Genomic DNA, 12549 nt, shown 5'->3' with positions numbered 1-12549 from the left:
ACCTCTTCATTCTGAAGTCTTACTGCTGCTTGGTAATGACAACTCCTCACTCCCATGGTGCACATATCATCTTTGATATTTTAGGTTACATCTGAGACCTTTGAGAATCTCTGAATTCCCAAACCCTGCTCTGACATTCATAACTGGCTTTTGTTTGGGGACTTATTTTCCCTATCATTGAAAAGAAACCACTTTATGAGATCTACTCTACGCTTACGCATAGGGAACAATAGGACTACCCGGAGCTGGGTACGCTGAGAGGCTGGCCAAGCTGGCTCCCTGTAGGTGATCCGCTCCTGTGTAATAGCTTTAAATGTGCAATTCACTTCCATGCCCCAGCACAATTACCCAACTGAGCTTCTAGGTACTCAGTGATAGCACCAAAAATGCTAGGTTCCTAAATGCCAAAGTGTCTTGTACACCATCTCATCTTGACAACAATGTAGGAAGGAAGGGATGGGTGTCATCATCTTCATTTCACAGGTAAGAACACTGAAACTCAAGTAGGAGAGTCTTGCCCAGAAACACAGCCTTAGTGTGGGGGAGTCAGGGCTTCAACCCAGGCCTTCAGACTTCTGCTCCTAGCATTATGGTTGACTAAATGCTCTGAGAAAGCCCTCCTGCTGCAGAAGCACCAAACCCTCGAAAGGCCAAACTCTCTGAGACAATTCTGGTTTATAAGAGTTAGGAGATGGCTGTTAAGAATCATCTGCTTCAAACCAACAACCCCTCCCACCAACCTCCATTGAGCTGAGGCTATGTATGGAGAGAGAGCCAGCCAGGAGGGCAGAATTGCTTGAGGATGGAAGCCAATAACAGCAGTGCTGTCAAGAAATTGCAGGTTAAGCCAGTCTTGAGGTGGGGCAGGAAAGCCTGGGAATTTTAGGCCAAGCCAACACCTCCAAGGGGCATCTGGAAGAAAGTCTCCCCAGACCTACTTTAGGTCTTCAGGACTCTCACAAATGAAGAGGAAGTGTTGGGGTCACAATCAAAGATCATCAGATGCACAAAAGGACAAGCCACTAAGATGGGAAATCTGAAGAAACACTGGATAAGTGATTTAGATTCCAAAGACTGGAGGTATTGGAAATATTACATACAGACTATAAAACAACTATATTTTAAATATTTAATGAAATAAAGGACTAAATCTCAAAGATGAGGAATCGATAGAAACTACTAGCTTAGAGAGATGGATCTGGAAAATCAAGCAACAAATGGAACTGACTGAAACAAAAACATATAATGGTCAAGATAAAAAATTGGTTTAAACAGTAATATAGATTAAGTTGAAAATAGAATTAAGAAACTGGAAGATACAGTTGAAGAAATCTCCCAGAATACAGAAAGACAAGGAGATGAAAGATATGTAAGACTGTCTAAGAAATAGGGAGGACAGAATGAAAATGTCTAACAGATGTCCAACTGGAGTGTCAGAAGGAAGAAATATAGAATTAAAAAGAAGCAATATTTAAACATTATGGCTGTACCTTTTCAATAAATGAATAAAAATCTAAATCCATAGGCTTAGGAAGCAGAATGTATTCTAAGCAAGACAAATGGAAAGAAATGCACACCTCGACACATGATAGTAAATCTGTACAACCACAAAGGCAACAGAATATGTTAAAAGCAGCTGCAAATAAAGGTTAAGTTACTCACAAAGAAATCATAGTTGGAATGACAGCTGACTTTACAGTAGAATAACACCTTTCTTGTGCTGCAGGACAAAAACTGTCTGTCTAAAATGGTGTACACAACAAAACTATCTTTCAAGAGCAAGAAGTGAAAACAGTTATAGGTAAGTAGAGGACAAGTGAATTCGCCATTATGGAACTAAAGGAGCCTCTAAAGAATGTACTTTAGGAAGAAAGAAAATGTTAGCTAAAGGATAGACTGAAATGAGTAAAAAAATGGTGAACAAATAAAATGGTAAGGTGTACATATATCCAAACACACACTATCTATATAATAGTAAGACTCACTAACTTGTTGGATTAAAAATAAAAGTTGGACTAAAACACTAATGACAATTCCATGTAAGTAAGGAGCAGATGAGTGAGTTAAAATAGTCTAAGGTCAATCTATTATACAGGAGGAGGTTCTTGATATTGTTTAACATCACATTTTGTTAAGTTAAATAGAATTAGTAAATTGTCAAGGGTAATCACCCAAAGAATAGAAATAGAGTTTAAACATTTCAAAAAGTGGAGAGGAAAATAAACACAAGTCTTCTGATTCAAAATCCAGGACTCTTCCCTAAATGAGTGTCTGTTTATACAATTTGCAAGGAGCTGGGAGAGTCTCAGGATCCATCCAGAGGTTCAGATAAAATACAGGCAACTGCCAGGCTGGTACTAGAGAGAGCAGGACCCCACCTTCCCCACCATTGCTGCACACCTGTTGTTAGAGCTGAAGATGAAAAACGCGCTGGCTTCTGGCATGGGCACTGCCTTTTCCTTAAGGTGAAGCTCAGAGAGTGGTCGTGGGCGAGGGCCGACAGGCATCTCTGGCTCCTCCTCATCCTCTTCTCCTGTAAGAAGAACAGCACCATTCTAAATAACTCCAGCACTCCCACTTATTTTACCACTTTCAGAGACCTTCCTACTGGCAGACATGATTATGGCTCTGAAAATGTAGGGTACCAACCAAGACAGACATTCTGCTGTCTCCCTGTGGGTGCTGCTGTAGCTCATCTCTGTTGGAGAAGACGTATCTGGCAGTGCACAATAAGGGGGATTGTAAGTAGGGCGACCAACTTGTCCTGGTTTTAAAACTAAAATTCCCACATCCCAGGAAACCCCCTAGTTCTGGGAAAACTGGGGTGGTTGGTCATCCTAGTTGTAAGGTATGAGAAGAGGTGACCAGGTAGGACAGGGCACTGCCAGGTGTTACTCATCTATCTAGGCTGCAGGTTGGGGAAAGGGTATGGCTGAGTTGGCTTGTGGAATCCCTTGCAAATAACCCTACCCTTGGAAGTTCCAGGAATTAGAAACCAACACTTTCCCAATTTCTGCAACTAAAAAAAAAAAAAAAAAAAAAAAAAATTCATGTGCTGTCGAGATAACAGGGCAATACTGACCAAAACAGGCCCTTCATACAAAGGTTTAGACACTGACACCAATCAAAGAAGTGCCTTCGTTCTCCCGGCCAGTGGCCACATTTAATGTGGACCAAAGTCAGACAGCTTATTCCTGCGCTTGCCAGCACAATGCTCATGGCAGGAAGCACTGCTCATCCTGTGCTTGTCAAATGTGTTGAAGATACTCAGAAGGGGAAAGTAAAAACATGGGAGTGAAGAGCAGACTCTCCAGCCAATTGCCTGGACCAGAATCCTGGCTCTGTTTCTTTCTAGCTGTGGGCATTTTATTGAGTCTCTCTGTGCCTCAGTTTCTCCATCTAAGGTGGAATAACAGTACCTCTATACCTCAGAACGGTGCCTGGTACATAGCAGCCACTCTGTAAGTAAGTGTTTGCTGCTTTTATTACAACCTCTACCCATGGGACAGACTCGAAGCCTGTAAATTAATGCTCAACATCTTTCTCAGTCAGGTCCTTACCACCTATTATTCCCTAACAAACTGTCCACTCACATGAAACTATTTTCTGAGCACTTCACTACAGTGGGTTGAACAGTTTCCCCCGCAAACTCATGCCTACCTAGAACTTTGCAATGTGACCTTATTTGGAAATATGGCCTTTGCAGATGTAATTAGTTATGATGAAGTTATTCTGGGCTAGGATGGGCCCTAAATCTAATGACTGTTATCCTCATAAAGACAGGCACAGAGACACAAAAACACACTTAGGGAAGAAGGCCATGTGAAGACAGAGGCAGAGATTGGAGGGATGCATCTACAAGCCAAGGACTGCCGGCAACCACAAGAAGTTAGGAGAGGCAAGTGAGGATTCTTCCCAAGAGCCCTTCAGAAGGCGCTTGGCCCTGTGGACCCCTTGATTTTGGACTTCCAGCCTCTAGAACTGTAAAAGGATGCATTTCTGCTGTTTAAGCTGCCCAGTGTGTGGTCACTGGTTATGGCAGCCCTAGTGAGCTGACAAGCTCACTGTGTGCTCCGTCCTTCCTCATGCTCTCTCTCTGTTTGAGTTGCTCTTCATCTCCCTCTCTGCAGAGCACACAAGGACCCCCAATGCAGATAGCATCCTCCATCCAGCTTTCCTGAGTACTCACGCTCCAGGGAATGACCTTTCCGTGAATCCCAGCAGAACCTCTGCCTCCAGTACCTTGATGACTGATTTTAAATGTCTGTCCCTTCTCCCTATGTGCTGAAAACCCTGGAAAGAAAAGCTATGCCTGGCACTAGAAGCCCTTACTTCTTGATGATGATTGAACTTCCACACCCTTCAGAAGGAAGGGGACTCTGTATAAAACGAAGGTCAAGGGGATACTAGTCTGGCTGGAGAAAGATAGTTACGGGACGCTCATCTCATGGACACAGCTGTGCCTCTGCATGTTCTCCCTCTTCTGGTTCAAACAAAGCCAGGTACTGCAAAGAAAAAAAATGCCTAGCACAGAAAGCAATTCTTTATCAAGCAAAAAGCATTCAAGCATTTAGGGACCAAAGGCTTTTTTGGAGGGCCAGTACCATACAGGCATCAATCAGATTCTTTCCCTAGGGTAATTAGAGCTGACCAGCAAGACAAGTAATATTTTTTCAGCAGAAGAGAGGCCCAAGATGAAAAACTGTCTACAGGCCAAGAGTTGGAGTTCTTGTGACACCCAACCCTTGGTATGTAAAAGAAAAGTCTTCTACTTAAAGTCGAATAAGTAAAACCGGAATTGGCCTAAATCATGGTATTTCAAGTGAAATTTAATTGAGAAGGATCTTAAATTCCTGCCTAGGTGTTTGTATTCTTTTCAGTTTTGCCCGAAATGACCCAACACTTTCTTCTTCATGATAATTTGATAACAGGTAATTTTATCCTTATTTTAATCATTTGTGTTTACAGAAACCCATATTTACTATAGCTTTGTGCCATTCGGAGTTCCTAATGGAAAACGGTGCAGGCTCTTCCATCTGCATGAGCTCCCTCCCTTTTATGAAGCTCCATGCTGAGTTCCATTCCTGGGGAGAAGCAAGTTAGCTGGTCCATTCAGACACACAGCAGCTGAACCTCAGGCACAGTGCTTAAGAGGAAATGATTTCTGAAGGACAAACTCAGATTTGTAAAGGAACACAACTTTGACAGCATGTGATGTTTAGCAGGTATTACGGAAGAGGAGGGAGGCTGACAGATCAGGGAAAGTCAGGCAAGGCTCATTTTGGGGTTGGCAACTGAACCACCTAGCCTCCTACTCCCAAATGCCAGTAGAATACATTAGGGATCTTTCTTTTCTAATTTTTGTTCTTGGAGGTTTGGAAAAAGCATCGGAAGTGAGGTGCTGCTACACGCTGGAGTTGCTGCTGCATTTTGGAAGGCAGGTCAGAGGATTCCAAAGTAAAACCAGGGCAGCACTCAAAGCCCCACCATTGGTCCTTGGCAACCTTTGCCCCTCTCCATTTGATGCTCATCCTCACTTCCGTGATTTCCCTCTTGGCCACATAAAGTAAAGACATTTGTAAGATCTAGTGCCTACAGAGTATTGAGCCCAAGGCTGAGAAGACAAAGCCATGGTTCTTGTCCTCAAGGAGCTTAGTTCCTAGCAGGGAGCAAGAGTCTGAAGGGAGTGCCTGGTTGGTAAGGGCCAGACACCCGGAGCAGTGCCTTGGGGTACAAGGAGCACAGGTGGTAGATATAGTTTCTGCATTGGGGATTTTCTCTTCGCTGGCTCAATTAGAAAACCTCAGAGTCACCCTACCTTCCTCTTTCCCTCTCTCCAACATCTAAGCTATGAGTGAATCCAGCTGGTCCTACCTGCAAAATATACCCCAAGCCTGACCACTTCTCTGCATCTCCAGCACCATCCCCTGCCCAAGCTGCCATCCTCTCTGCCTGGATACTGCGCAAGTATCCTCCCTGCCCCCGTTCAGCTCTTGACCACCACTGTTCTTTAATCACACAGCACTCAGAGGGAATCTCTGAAAGGGTGAGTTGGACATCATGTCAGGGCAACCTCTGCTCAGATGTTCTGGTGGCCCTCCAGGGCACTGGACCAGACCCAGCCTCCTGCGTGGCCCTGCGCCTTCTGCCCTGCCCTCCTGCCCTGCCCCGGCCTCTTGCCTCAGGGCACTATCCCTTGGTTCTCCCTGCTGCAGGCACACTGGCCCTCTTTGGAGTCCCCACAGCCAAGTGCATCCCTGTAAGAGATTCTGCACTCAGGGTCTCCACCTAGAGAGCTCTTCGCTCTGATTCCCTGTCTAGTTCTTTTGAATCCTTCAGGTTCCAGTCAAATGCTGTGTCCTCAGAGAAGCCTTTGTTGACCACACAGTCAAAGCAGCCTGACCCCCGAGTATCCCCTAACACAATCCTTGATTTTACTATCTTCACATCATGTGATGTCACCTTTTTGGTTGGTTTGTCTGCTGCCTGTCTCCCCATTGATATGTCAGCTCCAAGAGGGTGGGGGGTCTTCCCTATTTGCCCACCACAAGGACCCCCATGTCCCTGGTACCTAGCACAGTGCCTGGCACACAGTAAATGCTTCATGAGTAGTTCATGAATATCTACAAGGTTCCTCCCAACTCTCAGCATCTCTGATGATTGTACGATACTGAAAAAACTCCTTCAGCCTCTCCAACTCCCCGATTCAAAGCTCAGTCAAGACCACCCTTCTGCATGAAGCCCCCAGACTCTACCACCTCATGGCTCTCCTTGTCCTTGAACCCTTTGCAGCAATGAAAGCCTCCTCCAGCACAGGCGGTGCTGACTACTCAGTGTCTGGCGGCACTCCTTTTTTTTTTTTTTTAATGTGTACCTGTTAACATTAAGTCCTTAGTGGCTCTTGTGAACATCTACATGCTCACTCAAATAAATTAATAAATTAAACAAAAGTAGAATTAGCTTCTACTCATCTGGGCAAAATGCTTTTCTTTTCAGTGAGTTGGGTTTTTTCTCACCGAAATATAATTAGGGTATACCGATCTGGGAGGGTGAAAGCAGCTGGCAAGCTTTTCAGATGAAACAGAGAGGGAAGGATTCTAGGGCCATGGCTGGCCTCGATGGCCCCTTGTTGAATTAGAAAGAGGCCCCTCCTCTGAGTATTCGTGGTCATGCGAGGGCAATTGAAGCTGCAGCCGGCAGAGTGCACTCTGGAGTCCAGCTCCCACTTGGCCACTCTGATACATGGCTTTAGGTGCAATCTGGACAGTCCAGGAGAGAGGGAGAGGGCAGGGGGCGAGCCTAGGAGACAGGGGAAGACAGAGACAGGGAGGGAGCAGGAGAGCATGGCAGTGTGCTCCCTGACTCCAGCCCTTTCTCCCTAGTGGTCTGGCTGAAGGCAGAGCAGAAGGGACGCTCACCAGTGCTGCCTGCTAAGGAGCACCTGCATGAACCAGGCATGGTAGGGGCTGCTGGCCTGGAAGGGGCAGTGGTTGGGAGCACAATGGTAGATCAGGCTCTTCGCCATTCATGGTTTGGGAGAAAGAGAAGCAGGAAGGAACCAGAGATTGACCAGAACAGAGACAACAGGCCACATGATCTTCGGAAGTCTCTGAGAACTTCTGCAGCACCTAGCACTAAAGGATCCAGGAGCTGACTGTGGAGGCAGGGAATGGAGGAAATGGGAAGGTGAGAAGAGCTGGGAAGCACAGGCTGACTTAGCCTTTGGGGGCAGGGCGATGTGTGGGGCCACCAGCTTTAAGAGCATGCTACCCTTTGAACCTCCTGGATGAGGACCTGGAGACCGGGGATAGTGCACAAATGGGCATGCTTGGGGCTGGCTTCAAAGGCCGGAGTGGTGGCTGGTGTATGTGGTGGGGCAGTCAGGGCAGCCTCAGGGTATGGACCAGAGGTCTCAACACGAAAGTAGAGACACAACAGAATGACGGGGAGTGGGCCATATGCTCAAAAATCTCAAGAATCCTGAGGCCTCAGCAGAGGGTAGGAAGAGCTTTTCAGCTGGAAAGCGTAAGCATCCCCCGGTCCTCAGAGCCACTGGGTAGCTACGTGAGAGGCATTTCTAGGACGGCCGACCTGGTGACAAAATCCTCATTAGCCCTTTTTTTCTTTCTTTTTTTTTTTTTAACATTCTTCCCTTTGATTTCATTAGAGCAACAAAGAAGAGAAAAGCCAAGAGTACAGATTTAGAATAATAGAATTTGAGATTTTTGTTGAAGATGCAAGAGGTGTATCTGCCGTACAGGCCTGGCTGCAGCTGGGTGCCTGTGTGAAAAGACCCTCATGCCAGATCTGCCCTGTTGTGTGTGCAGGGAGGCCCATCCTGGAGGCTGGCCCCATGGGAGGGCTCTTCTCACGGCCCTAAGGAATTTGTTTTATTACTGTCTTTCATTTTAAACCTTAAAGATTTACACAAGAGTACAGTCTCACATACTAAACCTCATATATGTAACCAGCTTCAACAACTTTGGACATTTTGCTAATCTTGTTCCATTTATCTTCTCTGTCCCCATTTTTTTGTTGTTGGAATATTTTAAAAGCAAAGCAACTGGTAAACATTTAGACTCTGGCCATAAACACTGCAGCAGTTTAAAAACAGAACTATAAAATATTATACCAACAAGATTAACAAAACTACTTTAAATCATTTAGTTCCCAGTCCATATTCAATTTCCCCCAGTTCCCTCTAAAATGTCATTTTAAAGTGTATTTGTTGCTTCAGGATCAAGACAAGATCCTCCCATTGCATTTGTTCAATAATTCTAGTACGCCGTTGAAATTCCCTAACAGTTTCACCCTAGAAGGGTTTTTAAGAACTTCAAAGGCTTAATGCCAGGCATATGAAAATGCCCTTCCTGTTCTTTCTATCCAAGCTCCAGGAAACCGCATCCTATTCCCTTGCAGGAGGAGGGGAGTGAGGACAGTGTGACCACAGGGAGTCTGGTTCCCAAGGATGCCTGTGAGTGTTCTAAGCAGAGAACCAGCGGAGGGAAAGCAAAAAGGGAAACCGAGCTTTGCTCATAAATGTAGGAGGTTCTCAGCCACCTAACTTGGTGAACAACCCAAATATAGCCTAACCTACAGGAACAAGGAAATGTCAGTAAAATCAACAGTCCCTTGATAGCATGTTATTGACTTCAAGCTTGAAACTGGTGATAATATCTGCAATTCTAGGTCAGAGGAAGGCAAGCCCAGGCCTTGTACAGGGTATGGGATTTCAGGGAGCTGGGAAGTGAAGCCTGGAGGGAGGACCTCTGATCTCTGACATTAAAGCTCTTGAGAAGCAGACTGCCTGCCAATTTAGATATCAGATAGAAGCATAAAAAGATGGAGTCAGTAAGTGCGCCTTTTATAATGAGACCTGAAATCATTTTCTAAAGCAACAAGTGGGACATCTGTGGTGGCAGCTGTCCCTGCACTCGGCACTGCCTCCCGAGTAGGGGCAAGGCAGATTTGGGATTTACTATTAATATTAAGTGAGCATAATGTTGCAACATATGCCATACTAATACATTATATAAATTAATAATGATTTTACAACATGTAATGTAACAAAAATTTAAATGTACACAGAATCCAGCTTGGAAAGGACACAAAAGCACTGCTCAAATGTGATCTCATTATGAGGAAACCAGAAACAAACCTGTCTCCCAGATGCTGACTGATGATGCTTAAATATAGAGATAGAAGACACTCAGCAGTGCAAGGTACTTATAGAGGGACACTGGAACCATGGTCCCTAATATATGGCCACTCCCATGTGGCTTTAGAATTTAGATCTCTGCCTCCAATCTCCCAATCCCAGGTTAGGCAGTGGGACTGGTACCTGTAGCTTCTGGGTTGGGGTAGGGGCTCTTATCCTCATTTTCATTGGGCTGGAGGTCATCCATGTTGATCTAGACAGTTACAGGGGAGAAGAAGGAACAATACAGTTAGATATGTCCCCAAGTTAAGAGGCTTGCAGTAGCCTTGAAGTTGCATTTTAGTCAGTGACTTAGCTCAAAAATAGGTACTTGTCACTTTGCATATCTCCTTCAAGACATCAGCAGATGGCTGTGATCCAGCCAATCTGCCTTCTCTTCCCCCTCCCAGCTCTCCTGTTCGTCCCCACTGGCTTTCTTTCCACTGGGTGTCTTTCTTTCTCTCCTCTTCTCCACGGGGTTCTGGCCTGGGAAGGCTGTGGCCCTCCCTCCCCAGCACCGGCCTCACAGCTCCAGGAAGGAGACAGCTCCTCACCTTGGTGGTGGGTGGAGACTCTCCATCAGCTGTGATGGATTTCAACTCAATCTTCTCCTCCTTGGATTCCTCCACTGCTGGCTTCTCCACCAACTCTTGTTTCTTCTCTGGGCTGGCAGTCCTGGCCAGTCAGCAGCAGAAAAAAATAAATGGCTGTTTACTGGAGTGATAGAGAATAGTGTAGGAGGGAACCGCCCTGTGGCCTGTTGGGGCCAGAGGGGACAGATCCCCTGGGTCTGTGTCCATCTTCCTTTCTCCAGGACACTTCTCATGTGCAGCTCAGTCACAAGTGCTACGGGGCTGAGCCACACCTGCTCTGCCTGGCACGCAATTGGCCTCTTGCAGCTCCAGAGATGCCTGGGTCACCAAAGCAGAAAAGGATGGTGGATCTCATCTAGGATTGGCTCCTGGAGGAGCTCTGCTCAGTGCCCGGCAGCTGTGTGGCCTAGAACTGTCCCGTCTAGACAATGATAGGATACAACATAGGGCCCCGTCTTGTCTTCCTAACACTGGAGATGAATTATAAAGTAGTGAGGAGGACTCCCTCTGTAAGCTGGAGCTGCGTTTCCCAACTGAGTGGTTGCCTGTCTCTCTCCCCACCCTACACTCCTGCCACCTATCACAGCTTCTCAAAAGATAATCCCAGCAGGTGGAGAATATGACACCATTGCAGAGATTATTATAATTCTTGATGGTCCCTACCAGAGTGATGCTTAGGAATTAGGAGAGAGGCCCAACTTTGGAAGCCCCAAACCCAGAGTCCTCCTAGGAGGGACAGCCAACAGAGGCTGGCGGTCAAGCGTCTCTCTGCCACCAGTGGGATGACATTCCAGAATGGGAGCCCTGGAGCCCCGGGCCTGGGCAAGCCTCGAGGGTTACCTGGCCAGCTTCTTTCTCTCCTTCTCCTCTTCCTCCTCCTTCTGGGCGGATGTGAGGCTCTCAGCATCAGCCAGGTTGTCCACAGCAATGGCCAAGAACACATTCAGTAGGATATCTGTTTGTGTCCATTCTTAAAGAAAATCACCCTTGGCTTGGGGTTTTGGTGGGCACGGGGGATGTAGGACGTGCAGGGTAGAGCTCCTCAGCAGAGAGAGCTTGAGAGTGAATCACTTTGAGGAAGTCAGACCCCAACAGTGTTCCTCCCCTCCCCTTCCTCCCCATCACCCTCCTGGCTACCTGGAGCTATGTAGAGGGATGAGAACAGGCTAGCCTGCACACTGGAGCAGGCGGAGGGAGGCAGCAAGCCCTGCCTTGTACTTTAATTGCTGGGTTTCATGATTGCTTTCTCTGCTGAGATGACTGGCTGTAATTGACATTATAAACAGCATTGTCTCCAGCAGGATGCAGAACGCTCTTAAGAGCGGTTTATTATAACTGGGTGCTGAGGGGGTGGCTTGGTACCTCTGCCAACTCTTAATATGAGCCTGCACATACGAAGACCCTTGGAGGGTCCAGCTGGAGCCAGCCAAGGCTTGGGAGTTCCCAATGGAGACAGTTCTTTGCCCTTTCTCCCCACCCCACTCCACCAACAGAAATGCTGTGGGTCACAGTACTGCAGAACCAAAGAAAGCACAGCTGGAAGGGGGCTTTAAGTCTGTGAAGTCTGACCCCCAGCCCCAGGCACTCAGACATTCATATCATTTCACATACAGGGAAGCCGCAACTCAGGCCGGGGAAGAGGGGCTTGTCCAGGGAGGCTTCCGAATGTGGCAGGGGCCTTGCATGCATGATCCCATTAAAACTCCCAACAACCGTTTACGTAGTAGGTTCTATGACTCCATTGCCACATTTTACAGACACTGAGGTAGAGGACCTTCAATCTGCAAGAGCTCATCCAGCTGGGAAAAGAGAAAACCTTGTCTGCAGGCTCCATGACTGTGTTTTCTGCACTGCCTTAGCTGGGACTTGGCCCAGAGCTGTTCTTATGTTACCCCTGGCTCTGGACGTGACTCTCTCGGGGTTATGAGCTGGGGAAGAGAAGCAGCATCCGTGGCTTGTGACCCTGGAAACCTGCCCGAGCCAGGATCAGGAAGGAGCTTTTGGGGCTGTTTGAAGTCTGTGCAGCTCTGCCCGTGACTAAAGTCCTGGAGAGCAGCATCAGAGAGAGGGGTGCTGGCCAAAAAGCAGGAGGAGAGCTGAAGGTCACTTGAAGGACAACGGCTCATCCTCCCTCACGGAGCGTCCCGCCTCTGGGCAGACACAGCGGCCCCAGGGCAGCAGGCCCGCTCCAGCGCGTCCCTGTCGCAGGCTGTGTGAGTGGCTGCACACGCCGAACGCCAGGGGGCGTCGCTCACCTAG

General features: G+C 47.1%; 1 protein-coding gene across 19 annotated transcripts in view; it reads right to left on the bottom strand.

Annotated features, from left to right (window-relative positions):
- Nucleotides 1–12549, bottom strand: part of LOC129009980 (voltage-dependent L-type calcium channel subunit alpha-1C) — a 716779-nt gene that overhangs the window by 97940 nt on the left and 606290 nt on the right. For all 19 annotated transcript variants that reach the window (XM_063672311.1, XM_063672312.1, XM_063672327.1 and 16 more), the window contains 4 exons: nt 11131–11245; nt 10252–10372; nt 9842–9911; nt 2401–2533 (listed from right to left, as the gene is read on the bottom strand). In XM_063672311.1, the coding sequence (XP_063528381.1) occupies nt 2401–2533; nt 9842–9911; nt 10252–10372; nt 11131–11245 (439 nt within the window). The remainder of the gene's footprint in view (nt 1–2400; nt 2534–9841; nt 9912–10251; nt 10373–11130; nt 11246–12549) is intronic.

Source organism: Pongo pygmaeus, chromosome 10 (genome assembly GCF_028885625.2).
Source record: "Pongo pygmaeus isolate AG05252 chromosome 10, NHGRI_mPonPyg2-v2.0_pri, whole genome shotgun sequence".
Classification (NCBI taxonomy): domain Eukaryota; kingdom Metazoa; phylum Chordata; class Mammalia; order Primates; family Hominidae; genus Pongo; species Pongo pygmaeus.
Note: the sequence above shows the minus strand (reverse complement) of the source record. Positions and strands in the feature narration are given on the sequence as shown.